This window comes from Drosophila nasuta, chromosome 2L (assembly GCF_023558535.2).
Source record: "Drosophila nasuta strain 15112-1781.00 chromosome 2L, ASM2355853v1, whole genome shotgun sequence".
Taxonomy (NCBI): Eukaryota; Metazoa; Arthropoda; class Insecta; order Diptera; family Drosophilidae; genus Drosophila; species Drosophila nasuta.
The window spans coordinates 20,732,266-20,747,102 of NC_083455.1; the positions used below are offsets into that span (position 1 = coordinate 20,732,266).

General features: G+C 34.1%; 9 protein-coding genes and 2 long non-coding RNA genes across 12 annotated transcripts in view; 1 reads left to right on the forward strand and 10 right to left on the reverse strand.

Annotated features, from left to right (window-relative positions):
* The window catches only part of LOC132784932 (optomotor-blind protein), a 39,592-nt gene extending 35,745 nt beyond the window's left edge, over window positions 1–3,847 (forward strand). For both annotated transcript variants that reach the window (XM_060790847.1, XM_060790856.1), the window contains 2 exons: window positions 1,908–2,065; window positions 2,263–3,847. In XM_060790847.1, coding sequence (XP_060646830.1) covers window positions 1,908–2,065; window positions 2,263–3,008 — 904 coding nt within the window. In that variant the 3' untranslated portion in view covers window positions 3,009–3,847. The remainder of the gene's footprint in view (window positions 1–1,907; window positions 2,066–2,262) is intronic.
* LOC132785012 (uncharacterized) lies at window positions 2,062–2,758 on the reverse strand. The gene is made up of 3 exons (XR_009632297.1): window positions 2,674–2,758; window positions 2,272–2,589; window positions 2,062–2,207 (listed from the first exon to the last, which is right to left on the reverse strand). It is a non-coding gene; the product is annotated as an uncharacterized LOC132785012 (long non-coding RNA).
* A 5-nt stretch (window positions 3,848–3,852) lies between the features above and the next one.
* Window positions 3,853–4,430, reverse strand: LOC132785002 (protease inhibitor). The gene is made up of 2 exons (XM_060790955.1): window positions 4,167–4,430; window positions 3,853–4,096 (listed from the first exon to the last, which is right to left on the reverse strand). The coding sequence occupies exons 1-2, from the start codon at window positions 4,234–4,236 to the stop codon at window positions 3,927–3,929; spliced, it is 240 nt and encodes a 79-aa protein (XP_060646938.1). The 5' UTR covers window positions 4,237–4,430; the 3' UTR covers window positions 3,853–3,926.
* A 101-nt stretch (window positions 4,431–4,531) lies between these two features.
* On the reverse strand, window positions 4,532–4,960 carry LOC132784976 (male accessory gland serine protease inhibitor). Its single transcript, XM_060790917.1, has 2 exons — window positions 4,829–4,960; window positions 4,532–4,770 (listed from the first exon to the last, which is right to left on the reverse strand). The coding sequence occupies exons 1-2, from the start codon at window positions 4,899–4,901 to the stop codon at window positions 4,583–4,585; spliced, it is 261 nt and encodes an 86-aa protein (XP_060646900.1). The 5' UTR covers window positions 4,902–4,960; the 3' UTR covers window positions 4,532–4,582.
* A 947-nt stretch (window positions 4,961–5,907) lies between these two features.
* LOC132784987 (male accessory gland serine protease inhibitor-like) lies at window positions 5,908–6,362 on the reverse strand. The gene is made up of 2 exons (XM_060790929.1): window positions 6,225–6,362; window positions 5,908–6,147 (listed from the first exon to the last, which is right to left on the reverse strand). The coding sequence occupies exons 1-2, from the start codon at window positions 6,289–6,291 to the stop codon at window positions 5,966–5,968; spliced, it is 249 nt and encodes an 82-aa protein (XP_060646912.1). The 5' UTR covers window positions 6,292–6,362; the 3' UTR covers window positions 5,908–5,965.
* Window positions 6,363–6,749: 387 nt separating this feature from the next.
* Window positions 6,750–7,207, reverse strand: LOC132797282 (male accessory gland serine protease inhibitor-like). The gene is made up of 2 exons (XM_060808951.1): window positions 7,060–7,207; window positions 6,750–6,998 (listed from the first exon to the last, which is right to left on the reverse strand). The coding sequence occupies exons 1-2, from the start codon at window positions 7,124–7,126 to the stop codon at window positions 6,817–6,819; spliced, it is 249 nt and encodes an 82-aa protein (XP_060664934.1). The 5' UTR covers window positions 7,127–7,207; the 3' UTR covers window positions 6,750–6,816.
* Window positions 7,208–8,118: 911 nt separating this feature from the next.
* On the reverse strand, window positions 8,119–8,671 carry LOC132798190 (male accessory gland serine protease inhibitor-like). The gene is made up of 2 exons (XM_060809957.1): window positions 8,534–8,671; window positions 8,119–8,464 (listed from the first exon to the last, which is right to left on the reverse strand). The coding sequence occupies exons 1-2, from the start codon at window positions 8,598–8,600 to the stop codon at window positions 8,283–8,285; spliced, it is 249 nt and encodes an 82-aa protein (XP_060665940.1). The 5' UTR covers window positions 8,601–8,671; the 3' UTR covers window positions 8,119–8,282.
* Window positions 8,672–9,830: 1,159 nt separating this feature from the next.
* LOC132798525 (uncharacterized) lies at window positions 9,831–10,309 on the reverse strand. Its single transcript, XR_009633952.1, has 2 exons — window positions 10,159–10,309; window positions 9,831–10,091 (listed from the first exon to the last, which is right to left on the reverse strand). It is a non-coding gene; the product is annotated as an uncharacterized LOC132798525 (long non-coding RNA).
* Window positions 10,310–11,857: 1,548 nt separating this feature from the next.
* On the reverse strand, window positions 11,858–12,339 carry LOC132798204 (male accessory gland serine protease inhibitor-like). Its single transcript, XM_060809976.1, has 2 exons — window positions 12,242–12,339; window positions 11,858–12,168 (listed from the first exon to the last, which is right to left on the reverse strand). Exons 1-2 carry the CDS (start codon window positions 12,300–12,302, stop codon window positions 11,978–11,980), a joined length of 252 nt encoding a protein of 83 aa, XP_060665959.1. The 5' UTR covers window positions 12,303–12,339; the 3' UTR covers window positions 11,858–11,977.
* Window positions 12,340–13,008: 669 nt separating this feature from the next.
* On the reverse strand, window positions 13,009–13,432 carry LOC132798674 (PI-stichotoxin-She2b-like). The gene is made up of 2 exons (XM_060810624.1): window positions 13,326–13,432; window positions 13,009–13,262 (listed from the first exon to the last, which is right to left on the reverse strand). The coding sequence occupies exons 1-2, from the start codon at window positions 13,387–13,389 to the stop codon at window positions 13,093–13,095; spliced, it is 234 nt and encodes a 77-aa protein (XP_060666607.1). The 5' UTR covers window positions 13,390–13,432; the 3' UTR covers window positions 13,009–13,092.
* A 616-nt stretch (window positions 13,433–14,048) lies between these two features.
* LOC132798420 (male accessory gland serine protease inhibitor-like) lies at window positions 14,049–14,503 on the reverse strand. Its single transcript, XM_060810275.1, has 2 exons — window positions 14,362–14,503; window positions 14,049–14,299 (listed from the first exon to the last, which is right to left on the reverse strand). Exons 1-2 carry the CDS (start codon window positions 14,426–14,428, stop codon window positions 14,130–14,132), a joined length of 237 nt encoding a protein of 78 aa, XP_060666258.1. The 5' UTR covers window positions 14,429–14,503; the 3' UTR covers window positions 14,049–14,129.
* Between the last annotated feature and the right edge of the window lie 334 nt (window positions 14,504–14,837).

The window sequence follows — 14,837 nt, forward strand, 5'->3', positions numbered from 1 at the left end:
CAGGGCAAGGACGGACTACAAAAAAATAAAGAAGAAAAAACATGAAGTTTTTGAGTGGAAAAAAGCGTGAGAGGGAAAAAAGTGAAAAGAATTAAAATCGTCAGCCGCGACGACTGTGGCCCAAATGGCTGTGGTCGCGACATTCAGTCCTGGCTCTCGTTTTGGCCACAACGCAACTCGATTAGCATTCAGAGATTTGTGTAGCTCTTCTCTCCTCACCACTCCCCTTCTCTCACTTATCCCCCGAGTCGAGTTGCTGCCTGCCTGAATGTCGAGTTAGGCCGCACTAAGAATTATTAAATTTTGGACACATTTGCAACGTGGCCCACAAATCCTGTTGCCCGTTGAAAAGCTTAGTGTGAATTGGAATAAATGGAAATTGCATTTTTTATACGCTCTTTCCCTCATTCTCATTCTCATCTCATATCTCATGATGAAGCGGGTGAAAATAATGTCAACAATTATGACTAGAAAAAACGATAATAATTTTATTAATGGATTATGTGAGGCAAACAATTTATCTATGTATGTATGTTGTTGTTTGTTTGGCTCGCTTATCAATTAAAATTTTTAAATTGCATTAACTGTAGGCTCACAGAGAAGCGGGAAAAGGGTGTTGGAATGTGACCTAAGCGCTATATTTCATTCAATTAAAATGGGAACGGGCCTAGACGACTCCCAATAACATTGAGCAACAGGCAACGGGCAACAACACATATGCAACATATTTAGGTTTATTAATAATAATGCAATTACGCATAAAAATGTTTTAATTTATTTCAATTAAGCGTTAATTAAAACTCTATTTGCGTGCTGTTTGTTTGCTGCTCCAACGCATCGCGTTGGGTGTTTTGTGATACAGTTTCATCAACAGCTTTAGCTTTGGCTGAATGGAATAGAGAAAGGCTAAAGCGGTCATTACTTTCACATGGCGATGATTCATGCGGAGAAATTGTCTTTATTAAGGAATACAAATTGAGAATATTGAGAAGATTAAACGAAATGAACTCTATTCTTAGCAGGAAGAAAGAAAGCAGAGCAAGATACAAAGTTTTAGTAAATTTTAATATGCATATATAGTATGTATGTTGATGATATATTGAAGACAAATAATTCAAATAATTTGAAAGCTATAAAAAAGTATGGAAAGTTAGTTAATAGTTTCATACTTGTATATTACATAGCGATTATAGAAATATTGCCTCAACGTAATAAACTTATTTGTCTTCTACTAAAATATTTAGAATTATGAAGAACTTACAAAACAATAATGAGCATTTGATAAATTGGGTATTCGAAATTTGTATATGGGTAATTCCATGGCGAAATTTGTCCCGTGCGAGACTTTTTACAGTGCACTGCAGTGAAAATAACATAAACTGAAACAATTTTAAAAATAAGTGAATGTTATTCTTAAAGCTCTAGATAAGCACTATATTTAGAGCTAAGTTTGATTTTAGGAACTTGATCTGTTTTCCGATAAAATATATAATTTCGTTCATTTTTTGGTTTTGCGTAAGAATTGGTTAATTTTGGTTATATTTTTATTATAATGTCAATTCTACATATTATTGATGCTCTAATGGCAATATTATGCCAGCTAAATACATTTTCTTTTGCTTTCTTTTAAAAACTCGAAAATAATGAAGAAATTTTGCGAACTTACAAAAAGTACTGAACATTTAAATAGAGCCAAAACTGTTAACTAAAAATGAGTATTATATTTGTTGTTGATGTTCCAATGGAAATTTTATGCTTTCTAAATACATTTTTTTTGCTTTCTTTTAAAAACTCAAAAATAATGTGGAACTAAACATTTAAATAGAGCCAACAACTGATAACTATTAATGATTATTATATTTGTAATATAATAGTTAATAAATTGATTTGCTTTCTACTACTTACAGCAATTGCGGCTTTCGCCCTGTGCTCAGCGAGCAGAGCGCGGTGGCAGCAGCAGCAGCCGCAGCAGCGGCTCAGCGCAGCGCCAACCATCCACCGCTTTTCCTGCCACCGCATTTGGCGGCACAGTTCTCGCATCAGCCGCTCTTTCCGGGGCTCAAAGGTGAGTGGGGGCTAATGGCATAATCTGTATAGATGGGCTGTCAATCAGGGCTGTGAAATCCAAATCAAAAGCAATTGCTTATTGAATTACAGCAACGCAGCTGCGTCCAAGCTGTGCTAATGCATCAAAATCAAAATTCGAACTGCAAAGGGGAAATTGATGAAAATTTTTAAAAAAAACTTTTGCTTATTTTGCAGGTGTGTCACCGTTCCAGAGTCTTTGTTCGTGTTGCTCACTGAAGCCGCCGCCAATGCCGCCAGTTACCTCGGCCTCGGGGTCCGTGATGGCGCCCTTGAGTGTGCCCATTAGCAGCAGCTCGGCAGCCAGTTCGCCAGAGTCGCCCAAATCGGGGGGCGGGGCACACGATCCACGTTCCAATTCGGTGGCCGAATTGCGGCGCAAGGCACAAGAGCATTCGGCAGCATTGCTGCAATCGCTGCATGCGGCTGCCGCAGCTGGTTTGGCTTTTCCGGGTTTGCACTTGCCGCCGCTCTCCTTTGCCCATCATCCGGCGCTGGGACATACTATGAATCACAGCAACAATAATAACAATAACAATAACAACAACAGTGGCAGCAACAGTAACAATAACAATAACAATGGCTTACGCTTGAAGCACGAGGCACAGGACATGACAGCGAGCACCATGAATGGCCTTGGCTCTGTGGCAGCAGCAGCAGCAGCAGCGGCTGCTTTGCCTGGCAGCAGCTCCACTTCAGCAGCGTTGCTTGATTTGGCAGAGTCTGCGGCCGCATATCATCATCATCAGCAACAGCAGCAGCAACAACATCAGCAGCAGCAGCAACAGCAACATCATGCCACATTGTCGCCACCAACCACGCCAACTCAGCTGCAATCACAGCAACTCCAACAGCAGCAACAAGATTCGCCAACAGCAAGTGCCACACTTAATGGCAACGCGTTGCCCACGAAGAGCGAGTAGAGGCAACAGGTGCAATTCATTTAATTACGTATAACATTTATTAACTCTAGATTCTACTATTAACAAACTATATGCATAAATATTTAAATGATCCACATGTGCGACGTGGCAGCAACTAGCAACTAAGCATTAGTCTTAGGCTTCTAAAGAGCAATCTAAACACACACACACACACACACACACACAAAACAAACTTTGAGATTAGCTGATAATCGAGAGGGTATTGAGAGAGGAAAGTGAGCGAAGAGAACTTTCTGTAGCAATGTAAATCATACATAATCAAATGAAGAGAACAGCACAATAACTAATTAATAGGTTTATGCTGATCTACACGTTTTATTATAATACTTTTTGCCAGCTTGAAATTAGAAATTATTTCTTTTTGGTTGTTGAATAAAGTGCACTTGACTTGAGTTTCAACGGTTCAACAATGGCTGAGCATTAAACTGATTCAGAATACAGTTGTCAGTTCTCTTTAAAAATCATTAAAAATACTTCAATCTATCTACAAACAAAAAAGTAATTCTAATACGGAAAGTTGAGAAAAAGAAAACAATTAAATAAAAATACTATATATATATATATAAACTAGCATATAGAAGGAGAGTTAGCTAACGGCCTAGAGAAAAGTAAAAATAAATAATAACAACTAAGTAGAATATCTCACAGCAAAAAGCACACACCCACACACACAAACATACATACATACACAGGCACACACACACTTATACACACAAACACACATCTTAATTAAGACAAGCCAAGCAGAATATCGAATAATTCAAATGCAGTTATTAAAAGTTTAACAAGTTAATTACAAACAATAAATGATCATATTACGAAATAATAAAAACAAACACTCAATTTATTGAACTATCAAAATATTATCCAAACAACAACGTTTTCTTTCTCTAGAGTCTAGACTTTGCAAGTCTTCTCACAGATGCTCTTCGTGTCGAAGAGATTGTTATTGCCATGGCAGCCACTGTAGTTGAAGTTAATGCACTCGTTGGTGTCCCGGCGATAGGTAAACTTGGTTTGCAGAGCGCGGCAAGTTCCAATTTTACCAAACTCCTCACCACACACAGCTAGAGAGCGAGAGAGAAAGCGAACTTCAGCTGACTGTGATAAGACAGCGAGGTGTGTTAGAAAACTTACGATTTCTGAGGCCAGCGAGAGCGGCTCCCATCAAAGTGCAGAGCAACAGCATAACGGCAAAGTATTTCATTTTGATTGAGAAAAAAGGTTTAAATCTGTTGTGCGAACACTACGAATATTGCAACTGAGTTGGTCGCCAGCTGGCTGGGCCCATTTTATAGGCACGAAACCGGCTGCGGCTTATCTGGACAACGCGCCAGGGTCAAGACTTGAATCCGCATCTTTATTTTTTTTTTTTTTGCAATAACAACAAACCTTGAAATCTTTTGTTTTGGTTTTTATTTCGAAAACACGCTTGCCGGTTTTTGTATGTTGTGTTATTATTTAATTTCGATTATTTGCTTTGGCTGCTGCTGTTGTTGATGTTTTTGTTGGGTTTTGCCCAACTTCAAGTGGCGGCGACTCCAGAGCCCCACTTAGTCCTTGCAGGCCTTTTCACATTCGTCACGACTGCCAAATTGATTGTCATTGCCACCACAGCCGCCGAAAATGAACTCCACACACGCATTCTTGGCGGCATCATAGCTCCAGCTGGGCATAAAGGCCATGCAGGCTGCCCCATCTTGTGGCATGCCCTTCATCGATGTCTCCTGCGTGCACTTCGCTGTGGCACGTCATTCAATCAGTCAAGTTCTCATATCTTACTATTATTGGACACTCACCTGGCTTGGCTTGGACACTGACTAGACTCAGTGTCAGACCAATTGCCACTAGCAACAGATACACATACTTCATATTTGCAACTGCAACTGCAACTGCAACTCGAGAGCTTGGCGCCTTTTAAAGCCAGTTACATATAGCTTCAGGAAATTGCAGAGCTCCATGCTTATCAAGTGCAAGCGACAGTTTGGGTCACAATAGAAAGTCCAGACAGATAACAACAGTCGAGTTGATAGTCAAGCTTAATGCGTTAGACAGCTGGCACCAAACTGAATCCATCTGTTCGCTTGTCGATAAGCCAAATGACCCCAGCTAAGCAGTAATCCACACATACATAAATAGTTTTGAAGAGTAAATAAGTTTTTGGTTCATCTAATTTCAGAAATGATTCACTTTGTTTGCCATCAAATATTTAATTCTTTACTTCTTCATTCTAGCGTCTCTGAACTGACTAAAATAAATAAAATACACAAAAGAAAAAATGTGCTACAATTAAGATTTCTTGTTATAAGATCGAAAATATCTCAAATCAAGATTTGCAATCCGCTTTTCAAGATGAATTTTGTTCTCTCTGTCTATAGTTTAATACTCTGATTTTGTTACTCTGTTTATTTTCATATCTCATAAGTGCTTTCTAGCTAAGAGACTCTAATCAATTGAAAGTATAAGATTCTGGTTCTCCATTGATCAGTTCTTACCAACGTCAACCATTCAACTGTCTGTTATTCGCGAATATCGTACTTTGCAGCCCTCTTCTCTTATCAGCATCATCTATTCTGTTTTCAGCTATCCATATAATCATACCCAAAGCAATACAAGAAACATTTTGTAGAACGAATCGTATTTTCAGGGTGGAAAGTGTCAAACATCTTTAAATACTTGTATTCACGGTCATTAGGTAGAATATTATATACATATGTATGTAAGTGCAGCGCAAAACTTTCGACTTGAAATCGAATGGAAATGGAAATATAATATTTCTTTTCTAAAAGCTAATTAGTGAATTCACACTTATATGAACCTTTGCTGTATATTGCAACTACACGGCAACTACAATCGTTTTAAATGACTCAACTACAAATTACGTCATTACATTTTTGTTTTATAATTATTATTTGAACAATTTTATTTTATCGCCTTCACACCACGCATTTATCCTTGCACTTCTGTTCGGTTGCAAAGCGATTAGCATTGCCTCCACAGCCTCCATAGATGAACTTCACACACTCATTGTGTTGAGGATCGTAGCTCCAACTGGGTATATATGCCTCACAGGATATGCGTCCATCGCCGTTCAAGGAATGCGGCAAACCACAAACATCTAAATATTAAAGGTAACGTATTTATAAATACACTTAATGATCACTCAAAGATTTCACTTAGCAAACAATTACTGACCATTTTTGTATGCCAGAGAATTGACGGCACAGGCAACGATCACCAAAAAGAATGCAAGGAACTTCATGTTTATTTAGTAATTCTCTAGCGCTTTGAGAAGTTATTTCAAGTAGCTTTTAGTATCAACTGAACTGGCAAGTAAACTTGCTCACATTTATGAATGTAAAATTTGGAAGCTTTGCTTAGACTTCTTATCGCATTTCTCACAAAACACACAAGCTGCAACAAAGCTTGAAAGCTCTGTGCATTTCAATATATAATATATATTAATATTATTAGTAAATATTTGTGTCAGTGTTTAGTAATATGTGATTAAATACATCAGCTTATTTCGACATTAGCTGGGGGAATTTTTGGTTTTTGTTTACAAACAAAAACCTTCTACTTAATTTTTTTAATTTTTGAATATCTCTTACAAAGTCTTGGACAATTTGGATGTTGAACTAATGAAATGTTTACAACTACATATTTTAGGAAGATTGAAAAGTAATATATATACATATGTACAATAGTTAGATTGATTGCAATGACAGCATTTATTTCACATTATTATTATAATATAATGATTTTATGATAAGGATTTGTGTTTTGTTCACTCGACGCATGTATCCTCACACTCCTCTTTGGTTTTAAAGCGATTCTTGTTGCCGCCACATCCTCCATATATGAAGTTCACGCATTCATTATCGTTAGAGTCGTAACTCCAACTGGGTATGTAAGCGAAGCACGTAACCACTCCATTGCCATCGATTGAGTGTGGTAATCCGCATACATCTAATTATTATAGACATTTAGAATTGTTTCTTTGATAAGAATTTCAAAACCAATGACTGACCATTTTTGTATGCCAATGAAAAGGCAGTACAAGCAACTAACATCAAAAATGCCACAACGAATTTCATTCTTAGTTTTGGTTTTATTAATAATTATTCAGCTGCTCACTCTCACAACTTAAAGTGATTCTTAGTAATGTCAAAGACGAACTGAGATGTTCACTAAGCAAGCTCACCATTAAATTGTACATTTTTAAAGATTTGTTGCTCCAAAGCAATCAAGTTGCTTCAAGCAACCTCGTTGCGTCATCCCTTGGTAATATTTCTAATTTGATTTCTATACACTAGCGTATAGTAAATAACGAACCATAATGCTCATTAAAAAATCAAATTCTACTTGATTTTTGTCAAGTTCGCATGTTCTCTGTGAAGAATGACATCATCCCAAAGATTCTTTTTATTGTTGTTAACTTTTTCAAAAGATCGCAAAAATTTTGATTATAAAATGAATGTTTTGAGTCCTTGGCTAAATGAAATCAAATATCTACAGCATCATGTTGTCTTCACTCCTTGCATTTGTCCTTGCATTGCTGTTCGGTTTCAAAGCGATTGTCATTGCCACCACAACCTCCATAAGTGAAGTTCACACACTCATTTGTCTTAGAAATATAGCTCCACTTGGGCATTTGTGCCTTACACACATAAAATCCATCGCCATCCTGTGAATGTGGTAATCCGCATACATCTAAATTTGAAGAAATTTTTATAATCGTTCTATAGTTTTTTTTTCTTCTTTTTTAGTTAATAACTGACCATTTTTTTAATGCCCAGGAATGGGCAAAACAAGCAACCAACATCAGAAAAACCGCAACAAATTTCATGCTCATTTTTGGGAGTATTAATAATAATTCAGCTGCTACTAGAAGTTCTTCTTAATAGCGACAAATACGAACTGAACTGTTAAGTTAACCATTAAGTTGACATTTTCAAAGCTCTCTTATCGTAGTTCTACAGCGTCGAGCGTTTTGAAATTGTGTTGATTTACAAATGTAATATTCGACCTCGTTACGCCATCAGTTTGTGTTATTTATATTTTCAAATATAAATGTATTCAGTTAATTACGAAGTATTATGCTTATCGTCGACACCAAATTCTCGTTTATCTTCTTTTATTTAATATCTTTAATTTATTAAAGTACAAAAACCAATTGCATTAATTGCAAAATTTATTATGGATTGTCGGAATAAGCTAATTAAATAATATAAACTTATAGTCCTTATTGCTTCATTCCTTGCATCTGGCCAAACATTCCTGTTTGCTTTCAAAACGATTTTTATTGCCGCCACATCCTCCATATATAAACCTAACGCATTCGTTTGTCTTTAAATTATAACTCCAACTAGGCATATATGCCATACAAGCAAATATTCCATCGCCATCCAAAAAAGGTGGTAAGCCACATTCAACTAAATATTTAATAATTTTAATTTTTTAGTATTATCATTGCACTTCCTTCAGAAATGAATAAAACTGACCGTTTTTTAATGCCAAGCAGTGGGCAGCACAGGCCACGAATATGGAAATGAGCAATAAGAACTTCATCTTTTTTTTTAAATATTAATATTCCTAGTCTTATTCCCTTTCACCAGGTGTGATTTTAACTAGTGGCAAATAGAAACTGAACATTAAGTAATTACGGTCACCATTAAATAGCACTTTTAGAAAGATTCGCTTGCTGAATTATCATTGATTATTCACATTAGTCACACTAAACCTTCAAACAACGTTAAATCTTCACGGCTACAATTAACATATAATATAAATCAATTTATACTTGAGTAAAAATATTTAGAAATATTAGATTCGGTGCATAACATGAAAATCACATTTTGCACAAATTTCTATCTCAGCACACAGAAAATTTGTAATGTATTTATTTATGCCTGATTTTCTCTAATTATATACATAGAATTTAGTTTTCAAATTTAACAAATTGAAAAATAATTTATATATCTAACATTTATGCTGAATTAAAGCAAAGTATAAAAAGAAAATTCTGTGATTTGTTAAAGAATAAAAATAAAATGCAGTGCTTAGACAAAACAAATAACATTATTTAACCATTTATTGCTTCATACATTTTGCATTTTTTATTTTATTCCTTGCACCTTTCTATACATTTCTGTTCGCTTCCAAAATGATTTGCATTGGCGCCACATCCTCCATATACCCACCAAACGCATTCGTTTGTTTTTAAATTATAACTCCAACTAGGCATATATGCCGTACAAATTCTATTTCCATTGCTTCCAACGCCTTGCTTAAGAGGTGGCAAGCCACATTCAACTAAATATTAAGTAATTTTATAGATTTAGTATCATCCTTGCATTGCTTTCAGAAATGAATAACTGACCGTTTTTTAATGCCAAGCAGTGGACAGCACAGGCCGCAAATATTGAAATGAGCAATAAGAACTTCATCCTTTTTTTTTTGAATATTGATAATCTTTATCTTACTCGTATTCCTTTTTACGAGCTGTGATCTTAACTAGTGGCAAATAGAAACTGAACTGTTAAGAAATTACGGACACCATTAAATCGTACTAATAGAAAGATTCTCTTCCTTAATTATAATTATTCACGCCATACCTTCAAATTATAAAACGCTTCTCTGTTATAATTAGAAAATTTGTACTTGTGTAAAAATTTTTAGAAATATTAGATTCGGTACAGAGCATGAAAATCAAATTTTGCACAAATTTCTCTCTTAGTCCACAGAAAATTTGTAGTGTATTTATTTATGCTCGATTTTCTCTAATTATACACATACAACTTATTTTTTAAATTTGACAAATTTCTTTAATTAACCTTTTTGATACATTTTGCAGTTGTTAAAGTACTTGCATCTTTTTTTATTCCTTACACCTGTCCTTGCACTTCTGTTCGCTTCCAAATCGATTGGCATTGCCGCCACATCCTCCATATACCCACCAAACGCATTCGTTTGTTTTTAAATCATAACTCCAACTAGGAACATATGCAAGACAAATTATTTTTCCATTCCCTTCCTTAAAAGGTGGTAAGCCACATTCAACTAAGTATGAAATAATTTTATGGATTTAGCATCATCCTTGCACTGCTTTCAGAAATGAATAACTGACCGTTTTTAAATGCCAAGCAGTGGGCAGAACAGGCCACAAATATAGAAATGAGCAATAAGAACTTCATCTTCTTTATTTTAATATTAATATTCCTTGTCTTACTCCCTTTCACCAGGTGTGATATTAACTAGTGACAAATAGAAACTGAACTGTTAAGAAATTACGGTCACTATTATATCGCCCTTTTCGAAAGATTTGTATCCCTCATTAACATTATTCACGCTAAGCTTTCAAGTTATAAAGCACTAATCGGTTACAATTAAAATATTTGTAATTTTATACTTGTGTAAAAATATTTCGAAATATTAGATTCGGTATATAACATGAAAATCAAATTTTACTAGAATTTTTATCTCAGCACTCTGAGAATTTATATATACATAAAAATGTATTTTTCAGATTTGTCAAATCGATTAATGAACTAGAAATATAATTTATATAATGACTGAATGTGGGAGTCCGGATATAGCTAAATGTAAGAGGTATTCTATGTGTTCATGCACAATTGCACAAAATTTAAAAAGCAATTTCTGACCTTATTTAATGCCCACAAATCAATAGCAAAAACAGCATAATAAACTTCATTATTATATATTTTTGTTTGAATTATTTTATTTATTACGCTTATCGCTTTCACCAATAGTAGGTATTTTCAGTAGAAGTACCAACTATGATATGAGCGTTTCAAAACATTTCTCTGTATTATATAGTAGATTGGTGCAAATACAGTATTTAATAATATTCGATTCGGTTTTAGTTTTCGCAAAATAATTTGTATGCCAAATTAAAATAATTAACTAGTCCGAATAACACTATAGTCAATCCGCATTAACTGCAAGTTAAAATGCATTATTCGCACATAAATGTATTTCTAATATAAGATCAAAAGTGGAACTGACAACGATAGCTAACAGCGTCACAAATAAGATAAGTGAAAAACTCGTTATACATAGTTGACACATTTTATCAGCAATTACAATAATTCGGTTCAACAAATTGATTTTTAAGGCTCTTTATTTAAAAAAAATAAAGAAAAATATACGCTTTTTTATATATTGCACACATCGATTCACTCTAGTTCGTTTCCATCCTCCAAATCTACATATCTAAACATTTTGCATTGGTTGATTAGATAATCTCAAACTGTGTATTAATGCATCGCAATTAAAGTCTTGATCACTTTCAAATAATTGTGAAATAAGTATGATAAATAAGTAGCTAAAAACCAGAGATATTTACAGATGCAGTTAATAATTTTTACATAGTACTTATGTATAAGACAAGGACTGAATCTTTTTGAATGCAAAAACAATGTGCAACATCAAAAAGAGCACAAGAAAAGTAATTTTTATTAATATTGTTGGAATACCCATATTCCCATACAGAAATACCATCTAGTATATATACTTTTAAAGGCGTTAATGAAAACGTAGCCTTTGGTCACTGACCAATTCTCTTCCCTTTTATTGTGAGATCGTCAAGGAGACAACTTGTGTGGTGCTGGTGTTGCGGTACAATAAAAGAAACTTAAAACATAAATTCTTTTGTGTAATTATTGGAATGATAAATCAAATATTACAACAAATATTAATAAATTACTCACTGTAAGTTATTCTTTATAATTTCGATGACAAACAACTATTTTTATAAAATTTAGTACTGATCGATTTAAATGAATTTTCCAACTTTTTTCCATTCAAGAACAAAATAAACGGTGGATTCATAAATTCAGAGATTTTATTTGACAAACTGAGAAATTTTATGCAATATTGGATTTCGTTTCTTAGCATGATTGAAATTCGTATTCCATAATTTTCCATCATTGTCCATACAGGCGTGTTTTTATAAGGCAGTTTTGTTCACATTCTACTTTGCTATCGAACCTATTCGCATTTCCGTGGCATCCGCCGTAGGTAAACTCTATGCATTTGTTTATTGCCGGGTTGTAGGTCCACATAAGGAAAGCTGCTCTACAGGGTCCAGTGTCCGAATGGGGCTCATAACAAGCAGCTTTGAGGTAAATTGTTTACATAGTAAGAAGTATAAAAGATAAATTTAATAATGTATAATGTAATTAACTTACGATTAATACAGATGACGAGAGCAAAAAGCGTCACAAATAAGATAAATGAAAAGCACTTCATTGCAGTAGTGATAAATCTGTACTAAAGTAAATCTGTACTAAAGCGCTATTTATTTCAATAAACAAAAGTCATAGCCGATTCACTTCAATTATATAATTACCATGTTAAATGAGATTTGTGAATAATTTAAAGCGATTCTACTTAGCAAGTGAAGAAAGAACTAATTGAAAACTAACATATATGTAAATTTTTATCTGCTGCATTTATTTGTAGATACAAGGTCTTTGAAATCATATTAAATGAATGTAAATTGCAATGCTCGCTGATCCACATCAATTCAAGATTACATCTTAGCGACGAAATAGCCCTTCAATTGGTAGTCTTAGTCGTAGTTTAATACAGCGTTCTGTTTCAATATCATCTTCATCGCATCCTGGTAAGTAACCTAGGAAAAAAAAACTGTTAGAAGTCCTTAACTAATTTCTCACATTTAACTACATACGACTTTGAGCCGCAATGGACCAGGCAATAAGAGAAAGCTCCAGATATAGGACAAATAAAACGTACTTCATGGTGAAAATACAGGAATTGTAGTGACGACGCTTAGATGAAGTCGACTGTTTTTGATATGAATACCTGAAATGCGTTTCTAATCGAATATTGAACACTTTAAACAAATAAGCTTCTCATTTCTACAAAATTTACAATATATACAATAGTTTCTGTAGTAGCTGTTATCAAAATTATTTCTCAATCGTTTCAGCTGTTTAAAATATTCCAACATTCGGACTTGTAATTGTTAAACGAAAACTTTATTCACAATTATTTATTCAAAAACTCGTCATCATATTCATGAAAAGCATAAGAACTCGCATTGCTCTCTACTCTCAAATCTATTATTATTTCCACCGCAACCTCCATAGACAAACGGTACGCACTGCCCTGTGGTATAATCAAAGGACCACAACTTGTAGAATCCGAAGCAGTATCCTCTATTCGAAACAGGCTCATAGCAGCTGACTTAAAATTGAAATAAAAAACTATCTTGAGTATTTACAGGATATTTCAAATTCATTAACTTACGATTCCAACACTTTGCGACAGCAATCAGGGAAAACACAAATATGGCCAAAACAATATACTTCATTGTGACAGTGACTCTTATTCCTGGGTTACTAACTAATCCTAACTGATTTCAACTGTATTTATACGAAATGCGAACATGCTGCTCGTAGTTTTTATTATATAACAAAATGTAATTATATGCCAAAATAGGAAAAGGTTATGAGTTAGTTAATTATAACTGAGAGTTTCTGAAAATGTATATTTTGCTCAGTTATTTGATTTATAATATGTCTGGAATGTAAATCAATTATTGTTACAAATTTTGTGTTAGTTAACTAGAAAAATTTAAAACAATTGTGGGTTGGTTAACATAATCCCAATATGTTAAGCATTATTTATTGTATTGAGAATAAATGTCATTAAATAATACAAATATTTTAAAATGTAGATGCAACATGTTGTTACGGCGTAAAAAAATAAAAATAATGTGAGTTTACAATTTTTTTTTAAGCCTTAGTACAAAGAAAGCCTGAAATCCCTTCGCTAGATAGATTTTGAAATACTCTAATAAATCAAACAGACTGTATTAATTTTAAAAATTAACAGGTACGCCGATATGATATGTTTAGCGTTTTCTTTTATTACCCTGAAAGGGGGAGAATAACACGTGCTTCATTATTATAGAGTGACACTTTAGTTATGCCTTACAACTTTATTAAGAGCAACAAAAAAGACTCAGAATTATAGATATTCCATTTTGTATTTAAGAATATATGTATGTTGGTTTAAAATGTTGATTAATAAAGTGATATTTGGAATAAACTATTCAACACATGTGTCGACACATTTATCTTCCGAAAGGAATGAATTTGAATTTCCTCCAACTCCGCCATAGATAAACGGAAGACATTTGTTGGTATTCTTGTCGTAGGACCAACTTGGGAAGAAACCTCTTCCAACGCCAATATTGGCAAATTGTTCTCCACAGGCCGCTGTTAAATTTCATTTAAAAATAATATTATATAAAGCAATTTATCACAACAACATCGCTTACCATTCTTAAACGCAAAAGAGCTTGCTACGAAGGCAAGGAAGAGGACTGCTACCAAAAGGAACTTCATTCTGATTCCTGTTTGTTTAAATGATGCAAATAGAGTTCTTTAATGAACCGAATAAAAATCGAGACTGAGTGCTTGCGATACTTAGTTGTAGTTTAAATACACTTCGTACACGCAATTGATGTATACGTTCTTTTTTTTTTTTTTTATTTCTTTCTCTATTCGCATGAGCTAAATGTGTATTTATACGTCTTACATTTTTTTGTTGTAGGTTAACTACAGGGTATCTCGCAAAAGAGCATTAAATTTGTACTTTAGCACAGCGCTCGTGCTCTCCGAGAAGCTCATTTGTTATCACCCAAATTTGAGTTAGTTTCAACTAGATTTTGAATGTCAAGCGCATTTCCGGCCAAATGTTTTGATTATTACGTATTGTTGTTTCCACATTTCCTTGCTTCTGGGAAATTCATGT

Excerpts from the sequence above, each read along its gene's own strand:
- LOC132798420 (XM_060810275.1), bottom strand. The coding sequence starts at position 14,428 with ATGAAGTTCCTTTTGGTAGCAGTCCTCTTCCTTGCCTTCGTAGCAAGC. Across the intron at positions 14,300-14,361 it reads CTCTTTTGCGTTTAAGAATG|CGGCCTGTGGAGAACAATTT; the intron begins GTAAGCGATGTT and ends GAAATTTAACAG.
- LOC132784976 (XM_060790917.1), bottom strand. The coding sequence starts at position 4,901 with ATGAAGTATGTGTATCTGTTGCTAGTGGCAATTGGTCTGACACTGAGT. Across the intron at positions 4,771-4,828 it reads CAGTGTCCAAGCCAAGCCAG|CGAAGTGCACGCAGGAGACA; the intron begins GTGAGTGTCCAA and ends GACGTGCCACAG.
- LOC132798674 (XM_060810624.1), bottom strand. The coding sequence starts at position 13,389 with ATGAAGTATATTGTTTTGGCCATATTTGTGTTTTCCCTGATTGCTGTC. Across the intron at positions 13,263-13,325 it reads TGTCGCAAAGTGTTGGAATC|TCAGCTGCTATGAGCCTGTT; the intron begins GTAAGTTAATGA and ends TTCAATTTTAAG.
- LOC132784987 (XM_060790929.1), bottom strand. The coding sequence starts at position 6,291 with ATGAAGTTCCTTGCATTCTTTTTGGTGATCGTTGCCTGTGCCGTCAAT. Across the intron at positions 6,148-6,224 it reads TTCTCTGGCATACAAAAATG|ATGTTTGTGGTTTGCCGCAT; the intron begins GTCAGTAATTGT and ends TTTAATATTTAG.
- LOC132798204 (XM_060809976.1), bottom strand. The coding sequence starts at position 12,302 with ATGAAGTGCTTTTCATTTATCTTATTTGTGACGCTTTTTGCTCTCGTC. Across the intron at positions 12,169-12,241 it reads TCTCGTCATCTGTATTAATC|CTGCTTGTTATGAGCCCCAT; the intron begins GTAAGTTAATTA and ends TTTACCTCAAAG.
- LOC132798190 (XM_060809957.1), bottom strand. The coding sequence starts at position 8,600 with ATGAAGTTCTTATTGCTCATTTCCATATTCGTGGCCTGTGCTGCCCAC. Across the intron at positions 8,465-8,533 it reads CTGCTTGGCATTAAAAAACG|TTGAATGTGGCTTACCACCT; the intron begins GTCAGTTTTATT and ends TTAAATATTTAG.
- LOC132785002 (XM_060790955.1), bottom strand. The coding sequence starts at position 4,236 with ATGAAATACTTTGCCGTTATGCTGTTGCTCTGCACTTTGATGGGAGCC. Across the intron at positions 4,097-4,166 it reads TCTCGCTGGCCTCAGAAATC|CTGTGTGTGGTGAGGAGTTT; the intron begins GTAAGTTTTCTA and ends CTCGCTCTCTAG.
- LOC132797282 (XM_060808951.1), bottom strand. The coding sequence starts at position 7,126 with ATGAAATTCGTTGTGGCATTTTTGATGTTAGTTGCTTGTACTGCCTTT. Across the intron at positions 6,999-7,059 it reads TTCATTGGCATACAAAAATG|ATGTATGCGGATTACCACAC; the intron begins GTCAGTCATTGG and ends TATAATAATTAG.